The 18,045-nt window shown below is 51.2% G+C and overlaps 1 protein-coding gene across 1 annotated transcript in view; it reads left to right on the plus strand.

Annotated features, from left to right (window-relative positions):
- Positions 1-17,503, plus strand: part of VWA3A (von Willebrand factor A domain containing 3A) — a 52,375-nt gene extending 34,872 nt beyond the window's left edge. The window contains exons 21-34 of the mRNA XM_021686830.1: positions 1,171-1,241; positions 3,604-3,756; positions 5,280-5,370; positions 6,074-6,184; positions 7,212-7,309; positions 8,165-8,302; positions 9,223-9,331; positions 12,713-12,857; positions 13,577-13,721; positions 14,140-14,291; positions 15,020-15,143; positions 16,845-16,942; positions 17,132-17,226; positions 17,491-17,503. Of these exons, the coding sequence (XP_021542505.1) occupies positions 1,171-1,241; positions 3,604-3,756; positions 5,280-5,370; positions 6,074-6,184; positions 7,212-7,309; positions 8,165-8,302; positions 9,223-9,331; positions 12,713-12,857; positions 13,577-13,721; positions 14,140-14,291; positions 15,020-15,143; positions 16,845-16,942; positions 17,132-17,183 (1,487 nt within the window). The 3' untranslated portion in view covers positions 17,184-17,226; positions 17,491-17,503. The remainder of the gene's footprint in view (positions 1-1,170; positions 1,242-3,603; positions 3,757-5,279; positions 5,371-6,073; positions 6,185-7,211; positions 7,310-8,164; positions 8,303-9,222; positions 9,332-12,712; positions 12,858-13,576; positions 13,722-14,139; positions 14,292-15,019; positions 15,144-16,844; positions 16,943-17,131; positions 17,227-17,490) is intronic.
- Positions 17,504-18,045: the final 542 nt, after the last annotated feature.

The raw sequence follows: 18,045 nt of genomic DNA on the forward strand, positions 1-18,045 counted from the left end.
TTATGTACTTTTTTTTTTCAAAGTAGGCTCATGCCCAGCGTGGAGCCCAATGAAGGGCTTGAACTCATGACCCTGAGATCAAGACCTGAGCTGAGAGCAAGAGTCCATGCTTAGCCAACTGAGCCTCCCAGGCGCCCTTAAGTTTTTTCTGTCTTTATTTTTTTAAGTTTTCTGTTTAAAAATATACTTTTAAAGTATGTTAGATAGACATTATAGCGATCATTTCACAGTATATGCAAATATCCAATCATTATGTTGTATACATGAAACTAACATATGTCAATAGCATATATATATACTTTTAAGTAAACAAAAGTGAATTGACAAAATGTATAAAGGAGATAGTGGTTTAGGTGGTATGCAGATAAGGGGAAATCGTGATGGGGATACAGCAGTGATTGAAGTTTGGGATGCACTAGTACATTCCACGCTCTCTGATTTACAAATGAAGAAATGACTCCCAGGGACATGAGTTACCTGTGGTTACAAAGTTAGTGGCATAGCTGGGGCTGGAACTCTGGGGCCCTGTTACCCAGCTCTTCCCATGAAAAGTGCTGGACATTAACATTTAAGTTATCATTGGTGATTATTACTAATAATAGCACACACTCTAGAACAGTTATTATATGCCAGACATGGTTCCAAGCCTGTTACATATATTATTATTCATTCCTCACAATAACCCTATGAAGTGGGTTACTCTTATCCCCGTTTTACAGATGGGAAAGCTGAGACACAGAGCCCAAAAGCACACAAGTAATAAGTGGTGGGACCAGGAGTTGAACCCCGGCAGGCCAACTTCAGAGGCTGTCTTCTTAGTCATTACACTCCAGTCCCTCTCAAATAAGTCACCAATATTCACTACAGACACTAGATACTTTAAATAATACCAAGGTGGGTCTTTTTGTTCACTGGAATGGCAGGACCATCGCTCCTAACCCTTCCTTCATCTGGGTGAGAGCAGTTGGCTGGGTGCAGGGTGCTGAGTCCTAGGGCCAGCCCCCCTGCTGGGAGCCTCACTGTCCGTGCCCATCCCCTTCACCGCTGGATGGCGTAGGGGTGGGGGCTGGTCAGCTCCGGTCACCTCCACACAGCCCTGGTGTGTACAGATATGGACGGTTGCCAGGATCTGCACGCCTTCTCCATGCTCACAATGTGCTTTGTGTCTAGGTATTTACGAAAGCGATGACATCAACGCCATCATGTCTGAGATGGAGAAGGCTCTCACCTACTCCCAGAAGGTATGCCTTAGGTGTGGGTTGAATGACTGCACTTCTGTCTTGGGGCTGCCATATAAAGTACCACAAACTAGGCAGCTTAAAGCAAGAGACATTTATCCTCTCAGTTTCAGAGGCTGGAAGTCTGAACTCAAGCTTTCAGAGAGGCCATGCTCTTTCTGAGGGCTCTGGGTAGAATCCCTTCTTACTCCTTCCTAGCTTCTGGTGCTGGCTGGTGTTTAAAAAAAATTGCACTGGACGCTTGTTAAAAATGGCAAGGAAGACTTTATCCAAGGCTACTACAGTAGAGGAGAGAGACTGAATTCAGCTCTGAATACAGCCAAGAGAGCTGGGGATTTATAGCCCATTTATAGCCAATATAGCAAAAAGGTCAGTGGATAGAAATATACTAAAAGGAACTTAATTAGATATTAAGGGTAGGGGGATTCTTGCCAAACAGGCTGAATGGGATTCTTTGCTAAAACTGGGTTTAATAGGCCAAAGTCAAGGCTGAGTCAAGAAGAGCGCTCAGAGGAGCCCACTTGAAGTTCAGTCAAGGACAGAGTCCTTGTCACCAGCAATCCTTGGCATTCCTTGGATGTGGCAACACAGCTCCCAGCTCTGCCTCCACCTTTGCATGGCTCCCCTCCCCCTGTGTGTGTCTGCATCTCTTCTCCTGAAGGGATGCCACTGCTATTGGATTAAGGGCACACCCTTCTCCAGTATGACCTCATTAACTTACATCTTAATTACATCTACAAAGACCCTATTTCCAAGGACGGTCACATTCACATGGACGGTGGGTTTGGACTACCACATATCTTTCTGGGGGACACAACTCACCCCATGTCAGCTTCCCTCCCATGTCCTGATCCACTGACACCCAAGGCTTTGGATGAAGCATGGGAGTCCTATAAGTCATGGTTAAGGTCTGTGTGCTATACATCTTGGCTTCCTTGGAGTTCCTTGAATGCCTGAGCTCATTCCCAAACTCCTTCCTCAACTTGGGGCCTCTGCACCTGCTCTTTTCTCTGCCTGCCATCCCCTCCCAGATGCCCATAGGTTGCTCCTTATCATTCAAGACTCTCTAAAATGTTACTTCCTCAGAGAATGGTGTTGAACAATTCCGGGTGAGATGAGAGGGGTAGAAAGGGGCCAGGTCATGTGAGGAGCCATGAGAACAGGGATGAGGGAACGGACATGAGAGCATTTAAGGAAGAATTGACCACATTTATGGCGATGGAACGCATGGGGTGGGGAAGAATTCCAGAGTAACTTTCAAGTTCCTTGCTGGGGGACCTGGTAGACAGTGGTGCCATTGACCAAGAGAGAAGTAACAGGAGAGGATCCTGCCGGGGATGCGGAGAGGGTGGGCCTAGGACAAAGGTGAGTTTGTGGTGCTTGTGAGCTGTGGGTCCTTGAGAGAGGGGGAGAAGTTAGAGGCTGGAGGTAGATGTGGAGCAGTTCAAGCCATGGGGGTAGACAGATAGCATGAAGGGGGTCATGGTCAAGGGAGGGGGAGGGAGGAAGAGCCCATGAAGGAGACTCGGCCTGACACATTTTCATTGCAGCCATTTGCAGGGCAACATGCCCCTGACTACAGTGTGAGCTCCTGAGAGGGCAGGGCCACTGGGCTGGCCCATCTGTGGCTACCCTGGCCATGCCTCAGCTGCCCTCCCTGGAGCGATTCCTCTCTAGTGCTTTGTTTACCCTTCTCAAGTGCACCTTAGTCTGTTCCCTCATCTGACAAACGTTCACAAAGTGTTAGTGGGCAATAATGGATTAACCCACCCTGCCTCGGACGTGACTTACTTTCAAATGGTGCCTTCATGCTTTGAGAATTACTGGAGAAGCTTTCAGGCAGTTGAGAAATGTGTTGGCAAAAGGAACCAAGTATTATACCACTGTTCTGCCAGCATTGGCCCTGGGTATGTGGTGAGCTGATGGGCATATGTGGATGCTGGGTCCACGTATGGAAAGCACTGGCTTTGGAACCAGATCCACCTGGATTTGAATTGAAGGTCCTCTACAAACGAGTAGTGTGGCCTTGGGCACGTCCCTTAAACTCATGGAGCTTTGGGTTCCTCGTCTGCAAAATGGGACTAAAAGCATAGTTGGCATGCCTTGTTGGCAAGAGGGTTTGAGACCCCCAGGCATTGACTAGCTCAGTGCCTGAGGCATCTCAATAATACATGGGGCTTATTATTAATAGGGTTGATCCCTAGTGCTCTCAGCCCCAGGAGGCATTCTAGGGACAGAAAGAGGAGTCCAGAGGCCCCAGTGGACCCAGTCTCTCCTGCTGTGTGTGTGTGTAAGCGGTGGGTATCCCCTGCTTGGAGGCACATCGTGGCTGGGGCACCGCTAACCCTCCCAATCCCCATTGCAGTGTGCCTTACTGGTGTCCTCCCTGAAGAACCAGTCTGGAAAAGAACTGGAAAGTGCAGTCCTCCTGAAAGAAAAGCCAAAGATGTTCAAGCAAAGAAATCAGCCCAAGAAACTCTGTTCTTCCAAACCTACAACTCCCTTGGTGGCCAGAATGGTTTGACTCCCCTCCCTAATAACACACAGAGGACTTTGTTGCCACCTTGTCTCCTGGTCTCTCCTAGATCTTGAAATGGCCTGGGCCAGGCCCCCAGACCCCAGGGCCAGCAGGGGTGGGGGCAGGGGCAGGGTGCTCAGGGGTGAGTGTCTCAAGGGTACCTCCAGCCCTGGCCTCGCAAGGGAGGAACTCCTCTGGGGGACCTGCTTCTCAGCTCTGGGGGCATCTCTGGCCTCCTTCTCACTCACCTTTGACTCTGCCTGGCCATCCCAGCTTCATTCCCTAGCCGGTACTAGGGACCTCATGGAACTGGCACGCACCATGACATCTGACGGTTGTAAGGCAGGAGGGCTTGTCCGGGTGGGTCTCTCGGGGGCAAAGGAACTAGGGTATTAGGGTATTGGGCTTCTGCTACCACTGCCCAAGGCTTGGCGGGGGCCCATAGGACCCTGAGGGTGCACCTGTGTCTTCTCCCCATCACAGCCTGTCACATCTGCCTGCATAAAATATCCACCCCACTGCAGAAATCAGAGGGACCCCAGAGGACCCCAGACTCCAGTGCTTGTGAGCAGACAGGCAGATATCTGGAGCCCTTCAGCACGTCACTGACTGACAGAGCCTTGTGAACACAGTGCATTTGCAGAGTGAGGGAATCTGTCCGGATCCCATGGAGCTTCCTGCCATCTCATTCGGAGAACTCCACCAGGTTCCAGGAGCCGGCCCAGAGGCAAATTCTGGGATGAAACCCGAAAATCTCAGGGGCTGCCTCTTGAGCCTTCAGTGCTTCCTGAGCTGGTTCAGCCTCCCAAGAGCCTCCTGGAACGAGGACCGGGGGCTCCCTCGGGTGGCAGCAACCAGGCCTTTTCCACAACAGCTCGCCCAGTGATGTGAGCTGGTCCAGGGCCCCGGGTGACTTTGTTCAGCCATCGTCACTTTCCCCTTGTTCCCAGTGAGGAAGAACTCCTCCCTTAGAACCAAGGTACCCAGTAGGGCATAGAATTTACCTGAATGGTTGTTTATCATGCTGGAGGCCCAGAAATCCCAGTCCAGTAGGAAGAAGGGCAGGTAACTGAAGAAAGTTCTGGCAAATCCCATGGCTGTCCTAGCATGCCCTCCCTCACTGTTAAATACGCACACACACACACACACGCACACACACGCACATGCACACATACCCCACATACCTGTACACTTTTTTTAACCTCAAAACCCACAGTCTCCTCTAAATCTGCAGCAGGAGATGGAACAAACATGTCCGAGATTCTGCTCCCATTGGCTCCTCCCTGCACAGGTTCCTAATGGTCAAACTGAGACTGGGGTTTCATCCCAGAATTTGGGAAGGCAGGGGAAAGCGAGGTCTCTGGGCTGGCTCCTGGAACCTGGTGGAGGTCTTTGAATGAGGACAGTGCCTGTGTGGACAGGACCTCCTGAACACACAGCCCCTGGGATGGGAGTAAGCTACACACTGTCTGGGCCTCTCACAGAGAACAGGCCACTGATGGGAAAGACTGCCTGTTTTCTAGAGCCTTAAAGACAACCCTGACAGAGAGAAGAGCTCCTCCCTGCAAGCTCTGACTTGGGGGCCCCTCAGCAGCAAAGCAGGCGCCCCACCAGGTAAGGCCAGTGGGTGGAGGGTGGGGGCGGCCCTGGCCGAGAGGTGAATTAATTACGACAGTAACTGAAATGATGGATGATCATGAGTCTTGATCACGTGCCAGGCCTTCCGCTAAGATTGTCCCATCTAAAGCTTACAAGCATCCCTCCTGTGTGACAGGTCATCTATCAGTTCCGCGTTTTGCTGATAAGGAAATTTGGGCCCAGAGGGGCTAAGGATAAATGACGGGTGCTAGCTGATCGTGACAGGGCTTCAGTATGTTTATTAAAGTATTCAGCGCACAGCACCAAGACCTTGTATCTTATTTCCAATGTCAGAGACATAGCAGAACGGTCCAGAGCAGAGTGGTGGAGTCAGCAAGACCTGGGTGGAATCTTTGCTCTGCCCTGACTGCCTCTGAGTCCCCCTTACCTCGTCTGTAACCTGGGGCACTGTGAGGATAACACGAGACAGGGGTACAGAAAGCTCTTAGCACCCCCGCGCCTGGGTTATATGGGTACTGGGTAAATGGCAGCTCAAACTACTGCTGCTCCAGGGGAGGCCAGAAGACCTGGGGTAGTCCCAAAGGACCTCAAAGCCATCTTGGAGCCCGATTTCGAGGATACAGCATAGCTGAAATCGACAAGTCTCTAAGACAAGCTGGACAGCGTCACTGCGTGACCCCACGAGGCTGCTCCAGCCAACAGCCCCCTTGTCCCCTAGCTGCAGCCCAGCCCATGAGAGAAGGGACTGCAGAACGGAGGAGGAAGACCAAATGGAGGGAAGCAGAGACCTCTCTCTCACTGTTTTATACAGAGTCGGGGAATAACGTGGGTGAGTAGGAGGCTACACGAACATCTGGATAGCCCTGTCACCCTGTGGGGACTGTAGGGTCAGCAGGCCCCGCGGTAGGGAGACCCTCTCCAGCTGTCCCAGGACATGGGCTGCAGTGCCTACACTCAAGCCACTCAGGTCTCCCAGCCTGGGGAAATGGGCGTGCAAATTCTCGACGCCACTCACCCTCCACCCATCAGAGGCAGTGTCCTCCGCTCTCAGGCTGATTGGGAAATGGGGAAGGGAGTGGAGATGAGTGTCCTTGGGTCCCTACCGTCCCACCATTGATTACTGTGAAGTGGTACAAACGGTGCTGGTACCCAGGAGTGATTCACTGAGCTGTAGTGAGCGGAGCTTGCAGCCGGGTTCCCCTGATCCACCTAACAGCCTCCCTTCTACCCTTCAGCAAATTGCACCTAAGGAATTTTGCAGCTGATTTGATTGACAGAGAAACTAACATGCAACATGAAGCCCAAGGCGGGAGGGAAGGAGGGAAAGGGTGGAGGGAGGGAAGGTGTACAAGATAACCTCACTCTGAATTCTTAATCGCAGGAAACAAACTGAGGGTGGCTGGAGTGGGGGGTGGGGTGGGAGGGATGGGGTGACTGGGTGATAGACACTGGGGAGGGTAGGTGCTCTGGTGAGCGCTGTGAATTGTGCAAGACTGTTGAATCTCAGATCTGTACCTCTGAAACAAATAATGCAATATATGTTAAGAAAAAAAAAAAAGAAGAAGAAGGTAGCGGGAGGGGAAGAATGAAGCGGGGGAAATCGGAGGGGTAGACGAACCATGAGAGACGATGGACTCTGAAAAACAAACAGGGTTCTAGAGGGGAGGGGGGTGGGAGGATGGGTTAGCCTGGTGGTGGGTATTGAGGAGGGCACATTCTGCATGGAGCACTGGGTGTTATGCACAAACAATGAATCATGGAACACTTCATCTAAAACTAATGATGTAATGTATGGGGATTAACATAAGAATAAAAAAATAAAAAAAAAAAAGATAACCTCACTCTGTTTTTCCCAGGCTCCATATACAAGAAGTACCCTCAAGGAAGGGGCATACGGAGGGTTAGCACTTCTATCCAGTTGCCCAGGAAGGATGCAGTGTGCTCAAGCAAAGAGGTATGAAGTTCTCGGCACCAGTACATGTCCCTCAAGCAGTAATTCCTTCCACCAACTTTCCGCTTCTAGGAAGGTGGGCATACTTGGAAATGAGGACAAACCTGCTTACAATGACTGCTTAATGTGGCAGGTGGGGAAAGAGTTAAGTAGACCTATGTTTGAAACCTGGGCCCGCCACTTCCTAGCTGGGTGACTTTGGGCAAGGCATTCAGCTACACTCAATCTCGTGTCCTCATTTGTAAAAATGAAGACAGTTGTTCCTGTCTAATAGGATTGATGGCTAGTTGAAGTATATTTTGTGTAGACCACCTAGCAGCGTCCATCTTTTGGTTGCAAGCAGCAGAAATCCCCCTTCTTGTTCATATCCTGAAGGTGGAACATCTTTCTTCCCACAATCATTCATTAAACGTCTGAGCTTGGTTCTGATGGGGCCGATCCCGGAACCACGCTTGATGGCCGTGAGCCTGCCCATTATTGTACCTCTCATGGTGACAAGGAGACTGAGATTATCCTCATTGGTGTAGAGTCTGAACTTCAGACCAATCATGGCTTTCCACTCAAATTTTGTGGGAGAGAGTTGAAATGGATATTGGGGAACCAGACTTCCAATGCCCGCCAGACTCGGAAGTAGCAGATGCTCAATAAATTGTGTTCCCCGTTCCCCGCATTTCTTGTGCATCTCTCCCCAGTGCAGGGGAAGGAATCCACAGGCAACAGATGCTCAGTGAGGACCTAGAAACCCCACATTTCAAACACGAGACAGATTTCAAACACAAGGTTTTAATAGATGAGTCAGACCATCATTCAATTAAGACTACATTACCCAAGATAATAGTTCTTTCCTTTATTCTCAAGTGGGTAGCAAATTATGGGCTAAAAAAACTGAAGATGGAAATCTCCAGATACATGGGTCCCAGCTGCGCTCATCAAAAGTCAGTCCAGGGCTTGGCATCAGCCAAATACTGCAGCATCCTGCCCAGCATAGAAATCAATGTGAGTTGTGGTTTCCATTGCCCTCATTCCCTTTCTCCCACCCCCTGCCTGTGATCAGCCACAAATGGTGAGTTTTGGGGGGTACTCCATGTGCGTGTCTGTGCCATGGATTCTCTTCCTGCTTCTATCCACAAAGTGGGATGGCTCTCGGCAAAAGGGAAATGCAGATCCCATTGGAAGAAAAGCCAACCCCTGGAGGGCCTGATACCACCCCCCAGAGCTAGAAGGGCTCCCTGCTGTGAGAATTAGAAACAGTTGCTGAGAATGGGGCAGTGGCTGAAGAACTCACCAGAACTCTCTACCCCAGTTCTGCTGATGGTTCTATCAGGATGATGAGACTGGGGGGCTTCCCTCCTCCCCGGTGGGGAGGGGAAGGTGTTCTCTAGTTCGTAGTTTTGGGGTAATTTTTTTTTCGTTGCTTTGACACTGGAACAAAGAAATTTAGTACAAATGAAAAACAAATCGTGGGTTCTTTCTTTAGAAGATCCCGTTTTCTATCCTTGCCATTTGATACGACATTATCGATGTTAGGGGAAACTAGAAAGCCAAAAGTAGCCACCAAATTCAAAATTATTCACCAGAAGGATTTGATGGGAGTTTTATCTTTTAGTTTGGCATTTATGGACTTCCTGTCCTACCATTAAGGGTTTTCTAATTTAAAATTTAGAGATGCCATGTTTTTTATTATCACAGTGACCGCATTTGCCACAAAACCATCATCCCAATTCCCCTACTCCTTTTAGAACGATAAATCTGGTAGTTTGATAAAAGAAAAAAAACTTGTAAGCAAATATATGCATGCCTAATAGATGTTTTGGAAATTATTAACTACAACCGCCCGAACCATTTACAGGGGTGATGGGGATCTGAAAACATAGCTAGCTGATGGGGGGAATTTGCCTTGGCTTGTCTTAACCCAGGGGATAGTGAGACATATCCAGTGGACGCCCAGGGAAATGGAAGCATACATCACGTGCCTGGAGAAGGTGATGAGGCGCTATGTCCAGAGGCTGCAGTGGTTGCTGTCTGGTGAGCTTGCCTGCCGTCCTGGAGGGTGGGAGGGGCATGAGGGGAAGTGCAAGGTCAACCCCAGGGACCAGGGTCAGTCCTTCCCAGGCCAGGTGCACGAACTGTCAAGTCAGGGGTGAGGCCAGGAGGGTCATCCAGGTACAACATGATTTCTGGGTTCCGAGGTCAGGCAAGCTGCTGGATGCCAGGGAGGTGGAGCATGGGCCAAAGGGCACCAGAGAGAACCCAGGCCTGTCCAGGCCCACCCTGCAAGGCCACGTCCCCCACCCCTTGCCTTCCTGGACATGACTGAGGGGCTCACTCTCAAGAGGCTCAATTCAGTATTGATTAGACCCCACAGAACTGGTCCATGAAGGTAGATATGGGAGGGGGTCCCAACAGAGAAAAATCCCCCTGTTCTTCTTTACCAAGAGCACCAGGGCCCCTTCAGGGCAGGCAAACAGCAGGGCTGGCCCAGGAGAGCCAGGCTCACATCCTAGAGAAGGGTGGGCTGGGGATCGAGAGATGGTCAGAAGCATCAAGTCCAAGAGGGCAGGCAGATAGCTAGCGCTGGACGGGAGGGTGTTGAGGTGCTGGGGCCTGGACGGTTCCTGGGACAACAGGAGGAAGGAGAGAGGGAGCCTTTTGTAGAGGTCCCTAGGGAGGGGGCCCCCAGGATCCTGTGCAAATTCATTAGGTCCAGTCCTCTGGGCCAGTAGAACCTGGTAAAACAGACCATGTGCCGTGGGGTAGAGCGATGACTGCGCTTCCCAAAGTCGCTGTAGGGGGCCATCAGCTCCAGGTGTAGTCGTCAGGTCAGACGCTGACGTGGTCCCACGCCTCTCTCCAATCCCAGCGCGCGTTCGCTGCCGGGAAGGGCGTCAAGAGGCCGCTACTCCTTTCGCAGTAGGAGCCGAGTCCCCACCTCACATACAGGTGCACAGCCCAGTGCCACCTCATACTTCAAACACCGCCAACACTTCAAAACCCAGGGCTACTTCACTTATTCACTCATTCGTTCATCATTCAACAACTATGTGCTGCTCTCCTGTCAGGCACTGGGGAGATGGTGGACGGCGACACCCAACACAGCCCCTGAGCTCGTGGAGCGTACGGTTTAGGAGACAGACATTAACCAAAGAGTCTCACAGATAAGTCTAATGTCACCACAGTGACGCGTAGAGAGGAGATGGGCATGGTGCCGTGCGAGCCTCTAAGGGGGCGGCAGGCCTGGACAGGAAGATCACGGAGGGCTTTCCTGAGGAGGTGATGATATTTGAGCCAAGATCTGAAGAGTGAATAGATGTTAGCTGGGCAAAGAGAGGAAAGACAGGCATGTCTGAGGTGCTGGCAGGGAGTGGGAGGACGCTGAATACAAAGACTAAAAGGAAGCCAGTGTGAAGGGCACCTGGGTAGCTCCGTTGGTTAAGCATCTGACTCTTGATTTGGGGTCATGAGATCAAGCCTCAAACTGGGATCCATGCTCAGTGAGGAGTCTGCTTGAGATTCCCTCTCTCCCTCTCCCTCTGCCCCACACCCTGCTCACGCACACACTCTCTTTCTCTCTCTCTCTAAATAAATTAAAAAAAAAAAAAAAAAGGAAGGCTTTGTGGCTGAGAATGAGGAAGAGTAAGGGTGAGACCATCCCAGAGAGACGAGGCCCTGCCCGGACTTTATCTTTTGTCCTAAGAGCAGTTGGAAGCCACTACATGTTGTAAATCAGGGGAAAGTGATCAAGTTAGCATGGGCAATGATCCCCCTGGTTGCCATGTGGAATATAAACTATTGAGGGGATGGAGTGGAATCAGGTAACCTCGTAGTAGGCCAGGTAAAAGAAGGTGAAAGACTAGGACCAGCTGGAAGAGCTGGGGGTGATGGAGATGGATGAAGGAGGCAGAGTCAGAGAGACTGCGGAGGTAGAAAGGACAGGGCTTAGGGACTGGCTCTATGTTTCCACCATCCGGCTCCCACGAGAGATCAGCCGGCCGGTTGTGGTTGGAGGTCCCTCGACTGGCTGGCTGGCCGGCCATCCTCACGGAACGTGTCCCATGCCTCAGGATGGCTCCCTCTTGTCCTCATGTTGATGCGAGCGTTGCCAGAGAACAGCCCAGAGGAGCCGAGGCGGATTCCTGGGCAGGGGCTCCAGCCAGCTCGGTCCACCTTTTCCTGGAGAACAGCCCATCTTTTCTGTGCCGGTTTTTCCATTGTTTCTATTACTGCCTCCAGTGAGGTCTCTGAGGCGTGATTGGAGAACGCCGGATGCATCGTCTGCTCTTCCTTGGGCTTTCCCCTGGGTGACCTCCATATTTAGCCTTGCGGAAGCCAGGAGGGTAGGGTTAGCTGTCGCCTGACTAAAGTATGGATCAGAGGATGTGGGTATGAGTGTCAGCAGTCACCGCCAGTCTGTGTGACCCTGGCCAGCCACTGGCCCTCTCTGTTTCCCCTTGGGTTGAATCCCAAATCCTTCCACCACGTCACCAGCTTCACCTCTTGCCCCTCTCCCCGCAGGTCTCTCCATCCCAGTGGTCCTGATTCCCCGCATGGGCCTTCTCTCGGTGCTGGGGCATGCCGTGCTCTCCAACTGCGGCTCAGGCTTTCCCGGGCTGCTCCCTCCAGACCTCCACCACTTTCCTCCACTAGCTGCCACTCCTCCTGCAGGGGTAGCTTACCCATGGAATTGGGGTTCTCCCCATGATGTGCCCCACGACACACTGTCCGAGCCGGAACCATTGATCTAACACCTGTCTTCCTTGCCTGACTCTCGGCTCCTTGAGGGCACAGCGCCAGGCTCCACTGATTTCTGTTGGCCAGCTGACGGACTCTGTGCTCCGTAACATCTTTTCCAGCTCCAAACAATACTTAACACTACTTTGTCCCATCGCTTAACTGTAGGGATGAGGAAACTCAAGGCCAGAGCGATTTTTTTAAAGATTTTATTTATTTATTTGAGAGAGAGAGCAGAGAGGGAGAGGGAGAGGGAGAAGCAGACCCCCCGCTGAGCAGGGAGCCCGATGCGGGGCTCGATCCCAGGACCCTGAGATCATGACCTAAGCCAAAGGCAGACACTCAACCGATTGAGCCACCCAGGCGTCCCAAGGCCAGAGCAATTATAACCACTTGTGCAAGTGATCACAGATCACAGGCAAAGCCACAGCGGAAAACTTGACCTTCCAAAGCCCACACCACTGACCAGCTCTGCCCTTGGACAACTGACGCCCCGCCAACACCACCACAAAGGCCATTTCCTAGGGGGCTGACATCTGATCGGTGATCGGTCAGGCAACAGGTGTATTTGGCAGACCTTGTATTTGACCGCTGCTGTGAGAAAGACCACCCTGCGGGGGTGGAGAGGGAGCGACCCCTCACACCTTCCCTGCCTCTGCCCCCACCACTTCGGAGCAGGGAGCCGCCGACTCTTTGGCACCATTTTGGAGAGCAGAGTGTGCATCCTGGTGGACACGTCGGGATCCATGGGCCCCTACCTGCAGCAGGTGAAGACGGAGCTGATTCTGCTGATTTGGGAGCAGCTGCGGAAGCACTGCGACAGGTGAGAGGCAGGGGCACGAGTGGGTGGGGGGCAGGACGATTAAAGGGGCAGTTTGTGGGGCTTCCCTCTTCACCGTTCCCGAGGCCTGGAGGCAGAGCTTATTTGAGCAGTAAAGAAGTAAAGCAGCCTTTGGAAATCCACCTTGGGCCCAGGGACCATTGCAAGCAGAGCAAAGGAACCACCAGGTGGCCTTGAATTGTGGATTTCAGCTCAACTTGATTTTTTAAGAAGGGGGGCGGTTCGGGGTTGTTTGTTTTCTCTACCCAGAGAGGTGGATGCTAGGAGACAGCAGGAGACTCTCCTAGGCTGGGACTCATTCTTGCCTTCTTATTAATAAGAGTAAAATTTATTGAGCACTTTCCACTTGCCAAGCACTTTATGTGCATGATTTCGTTCAGTCCTCACAGCGCCCCCACGAGGTATTGCCGTTATTATCCCCATTTTTCAGAAAAGGAGATTAGGACTTAGAGAGGCTAAGTAATTTGCCAGAGATCACATACCCTATAAGCAGCCAAGGTGGGATGTTAATCTATTTCGGTCTGCATCTGGAATCTTCGGTGTGTACCTTCTCCTTCTCCCCGAGGGGCCGCGGGGCTCACTGTAGGGGCTTGACTCTGCTGGGCATGAACAGTCCTCAAGGGGGTTGCTTCAGCCAGCCTTCTTCTAGCCACTCCCTTTCACCTCCTCTCTGCCCCCCACCTCTTCTCCCCCATCCCCAGCTTCAGCCTGCTCAGCTTTGCGGAGGACCTGCGACTGTGGCGGGACACTCTGGTGGAGACCACGGATGCAGCATGCCACGAGGCCATGCAGTGGGTGACCCAGCTGTGCGCTCAGGGGAGCACCTCCATCCTGCAAGCATTACAGGCAAGTTCTTTACCACTGAGCCCACCCCCATCCGCCAAACAGAAATACCCTCACCCCCTATACGGATACTTTCAAATTACAAAGAGCCTTTTAGATTTACTAAGTGTTACTTTATTTCGTCTTCCCAACAACCCAGTAAGAAAGGGATTCTTGTTCTCACTTTATAGATGAAGACACAGAGGCTCAGAGAGGTTAAGTGACTCACTGGGGTTAACCAGTCAGGAAGTGGGCTGTGCTCTTTCTCCTAAATCTTGGCAGCCTCCTTGGTCCATGGTAGGCTGGAGGGGGTGGGGGGGTCTCTCTTAACGGACAAGTCAGGGGAATCCAATCAGACACATTTTCCTTGGGGACAACAGGCAGTTTGGTTTCTCGGTGAGCGCCTGTCCCCGAGCCAGACGACCTGCTCGTGCTCTTTCAGAAAGCCTTCAGTTTTCACGATGTAGAAGGATTGTACCTCCTGACCGACGGGAAGCCAGATACAAGCTGCAGCCTCATTCTGAGTGAAGTCCAAAGACTCACGGAGAAAAGCAATGTGAAAATGCACACCATTTCCCTGAACGGCTCAGGCAGGTGGGCAAGAAGGAGCCGGCTCCAAGCTGTGTTCCTCTCCCGGGGCTGCATGTGTGAGGGCCAAGGCCTGAGCAACTCGCCCAGTCCAAGGCCTCCCCGTAGACCCTGATCTTGCCTGGGCCCTGATCCGTAAGTGAGAAATGAGAAGGGCCTGGGCAGGTGTTACGCAGAGTGAAAGCCCTCTCTCGACCTCCCAGAACCCGCTCTCCTGTCTCCAGCCTGGAAACCAATGGCACGTGCGGTATTGTCCCTCCTGATCTTTCTCAGGAGCCCACTGGTGAATGTTGAGGGGAAAGGAGCTTAAAGTAGCATTGTCATGGTTATTTTTATAAATCATCACCGTAGAGGAACATGTGTTAGACCAGAGAGATTCTGCTCCTTCGGAAAAAGACTTTAATGTTATTGGCAAAACTGTGATGACTTGGGTGCATATTTGTCTAAACCACGAGCTCCATAAAGGTCACACCCGTGTCCCTGCCAGGCCTAACACATAGGAGCAGGCACCGGCTAGATTAAGGACGGTGTGCTGGCTATGTGTTTTCACGCTCACTGCCCATAAACTGACAGGGGCTGGGCCTGTGATGCCCACATGGTCTCAAGGACACGGAGCCTCCTGGCCCGAGGGCCACTGCCCCAGAGACTTGAGCTCCCCCTGGGCTGGGGGTGTGCAGGCAACTTGCCTGGCCAGTCAGCGGGCCTGGCCCCAGCACTTCTGTTCTCTGGACTAGGGCGGCGGCTGACTTCCTGAGAAACCTGGCCACCCTCACAGGGGGCCGCTATCACTGCCCCGTTGATGAGGACACACTCCTCAAAATCCACGGCCTGCTGACCAGGGGCTTCGTGGACGAAAGGGTAGGTTTGTGGAGCGACGGAGCCAAGTCTGCTCAAATGTCTCAATATAATGTCCACAGAGGTGGGGTTTTATTTTCCCCCTCTAACTGGAAAGATCTCTGCTTCTCTTGGAGACTAGAAAGTATTGGCTAGAAGGGGTTCTGTTTCCCTGATGCTCTTCCTCTAGGCCGGCTCCTCAGGGTGGGAAAGAGGCAGAGCATGGGTATGTTGTTTAATAATAGAATAGTTCAGGGGTGCCTGAGTGGCTCAGGCGGTTGGGCTGACTCTTGACTCTGGCTCAGGTCATGATCTCAGGGTCATCAAATCAAGCCCTAAATTGGGCTTTGTGCTCTGCGTGGAGTGTGCTTAATATTCTCTCCCTCTCCATCTTCCTTCCCCTCTGCCCCTCCCCGCTCACACACACACTCTCGCCCTCTAAAATAAATAAATAAATAAAATCTTTAAAAAAATAATAGAACAGTTCACATTCATTGAGCCCTCACTTTGTGCAAGTCCATTGCTCTATATAGACTACCCCTTTCAATCCTCTCAACCATTACTATACCCATTAAACAGATGAATAAATAGGCTCAGCAAGGGATAGGAATACACCTAAGGACATAGCAAATGGTAAAGCCAGAGCCCGGATACCCATGCTGTTAACCTCTTTGTTTTGAGTCCTGCATATTTCTGTCTCCCTGTGTTCAATTCATTGAAACACAGATATTCAAATGATCTAAGTAGTAAATCTAATAAAGTCACAGGTTCCGTCACCCACACGAGATAAGAGGAGAATACCAACCATCCTCTTCTGATCTGACTGAAAAGTTATGCACATGTTTAAACCTTTTAGGAACACAGTGCTGTCAATTTTAGCATTTTCAAGGCAACAAATTATCAAGTAAGATGAACAACAAGAACTCCAGATTTCTTTTTGGAAGTTAAAGTACATATCACAGGACATGGAATAACTTTTGAAGTCAAACGCTTTGCATGACTCCTTTGTTCAAGTACCTCTTCTAGGGACAAATATTACAAATAGTTCAGAGAACAGAACAAGTCAAAGTAATAAATATTCACCCATGTCCTTATAACTTAGGAAAACACACTTGACAATATTGCGAGGGTCCTCGGTTCAATGCCTCGACAAATCAGAGTCTTTGAATAGTTTCTGGATGCAGAATGGGATCATTCTGCTCCTGCTGCCAAGGGCAGAGGCAGCTTCTTCTCTTTCTTACATTCTCTCGCTGATTGTGAGAATTTGTGTTTTTAACGCTAGCCTCTGGAATTCTACTGGTTGACATAACAAAGAAAGCATGTCTGTGAAGTTTGGTTTTACTAGAAGCAATAGGGAAAGGGCAGAACAAATTTCACCAAGTAATAGGGAGATAAGGAGCAGGTACCGCTTCTGTTCTGCTGGGAAGCGAGGGGCCGCCAACTTCAGTGAAGTTCGGTGAGCATCTCAGTTTGCCTCTGCCCACTCGCTCCTGACACGGACCCTCAGACACCTTATGTCAAAGTGTCCCATTTGCAGAATGACTGCCTTGGCAAGTGGTGAGCTCTTTGTCCCTGGAGATATGCAAACCAAGGCCCACAGATTTCCTGCTCTGGGTGGGAGACCGCATTTGATAAACTCTAAAATTTTTCTGCTGAGATTTTGGATTTGCAGTTGCATCCAGTCATTTAATGGATGTAACTTCACGTTCATTTCTTCTTTCCGAGGATCCCCTGTTGCCACTGTTTGAAGGAGATGATTTAAGGAAATTGGCCCAGGAGATCACCAAGGCCAGAAGCTTCCTCTGGAAGGCCCAGTCCTTCAGGTATGCCCTTCGAGCAGCCCCTCCCACCTGCCTCGCGGCTCCAGCCCACCCAGACCCTGGGCCTCCTCAAGACTGGGTCCACCCTGGTCATGGCAGCCTTCCTCCAAGAGCTCCAACCCTGCTTCTCCCGACCAGGCCCAGAAACCTGGGCATCAAGGGGACCACCTTACTTCATCTCCTGTCCACTAGGTCCCAACTCCAGAAGAAAAACAACACAGAACCAAATGTTACTCCTTTTTAGACAAGTGTTCTCAGGTGAGAGGAGGAGACAGACTCTCCATCTTGTAAGTATCCACCAAGGGCCAGACATTATGCTCTGTTTCATGGATAGCAGTAACTATGGGGAGGGACCAGAAATGATTCCTCTAATACAAATAATCACTCACTGAGCACACTTTGACCCTGGGAAAGCTGTAACCCAGAGTTCATCCCCAGGAAACACGATCCCAGGCGCCAGGGCTCCCTGGAAGCTGTGGGAGGGAAGGCTCTGTCCTCCTGGGTCCACCCTAATGTTCCTGCCCTGTCCCCCAACACATCCTACCCTCCAGCCACAAAATTGTCACTCACTGGGAAGCTCTGCACCAAGCCCTGCCTGGAATCCCCTGCTTAGTACCCTCTGCCTGGTGACTCCTGCTCATCCATCAAGGCACATCTCAAACGGTATCAACTCCACTGTGAAGATGTCCCTGAGACCCATCAAGAGCTGGGAGCCTCCAGCCTTCCTTCCATTGCATCCTGGCCAAACATCCCTTTTCATAGCAGTGACACTTAGCCCTTATTATGCCAGCACTCCATGCCATGCTTCCTTGCTTCCTGCCAACTCTTCTTGACTGTGAGCTCCCCCAGGATGAGGCTGGTGTCCTAACCATCTCTAGGTCCCCAGAACCTGCCACAGGGCAGACGTAGTAAACTGTGAGCATCCAGCTTAGTTGTGGGAGACCAGCCCTAGAAACCAGCCAGAGGGTGTTGTTTCTACCCTGATCGCCTCACTCTGTGCTTCCCACCACCCTGGTCCACGGGGGTGATGCAGATTTACCATCAGCCCATCTTGGGAGAAGAAACAAGTGGGGTTTACCACCTGTCCCCCTACCTGTTCAATCAAA

This window comes from Neomonachus schauinslandi, chromosome 5 (genome assembly GCF_002201575.2).
Source record: "Neomonachus schauinslandi chromosome 5, ASM220157v2, whole genome shotgun sequence".
NCBI classification, from domain to species: Eukaryota; Metazoa; Chordata; class Mammalia; order Carnivora; family Phocidae; genus Neomonachus; species Neomonachus schauinslandi.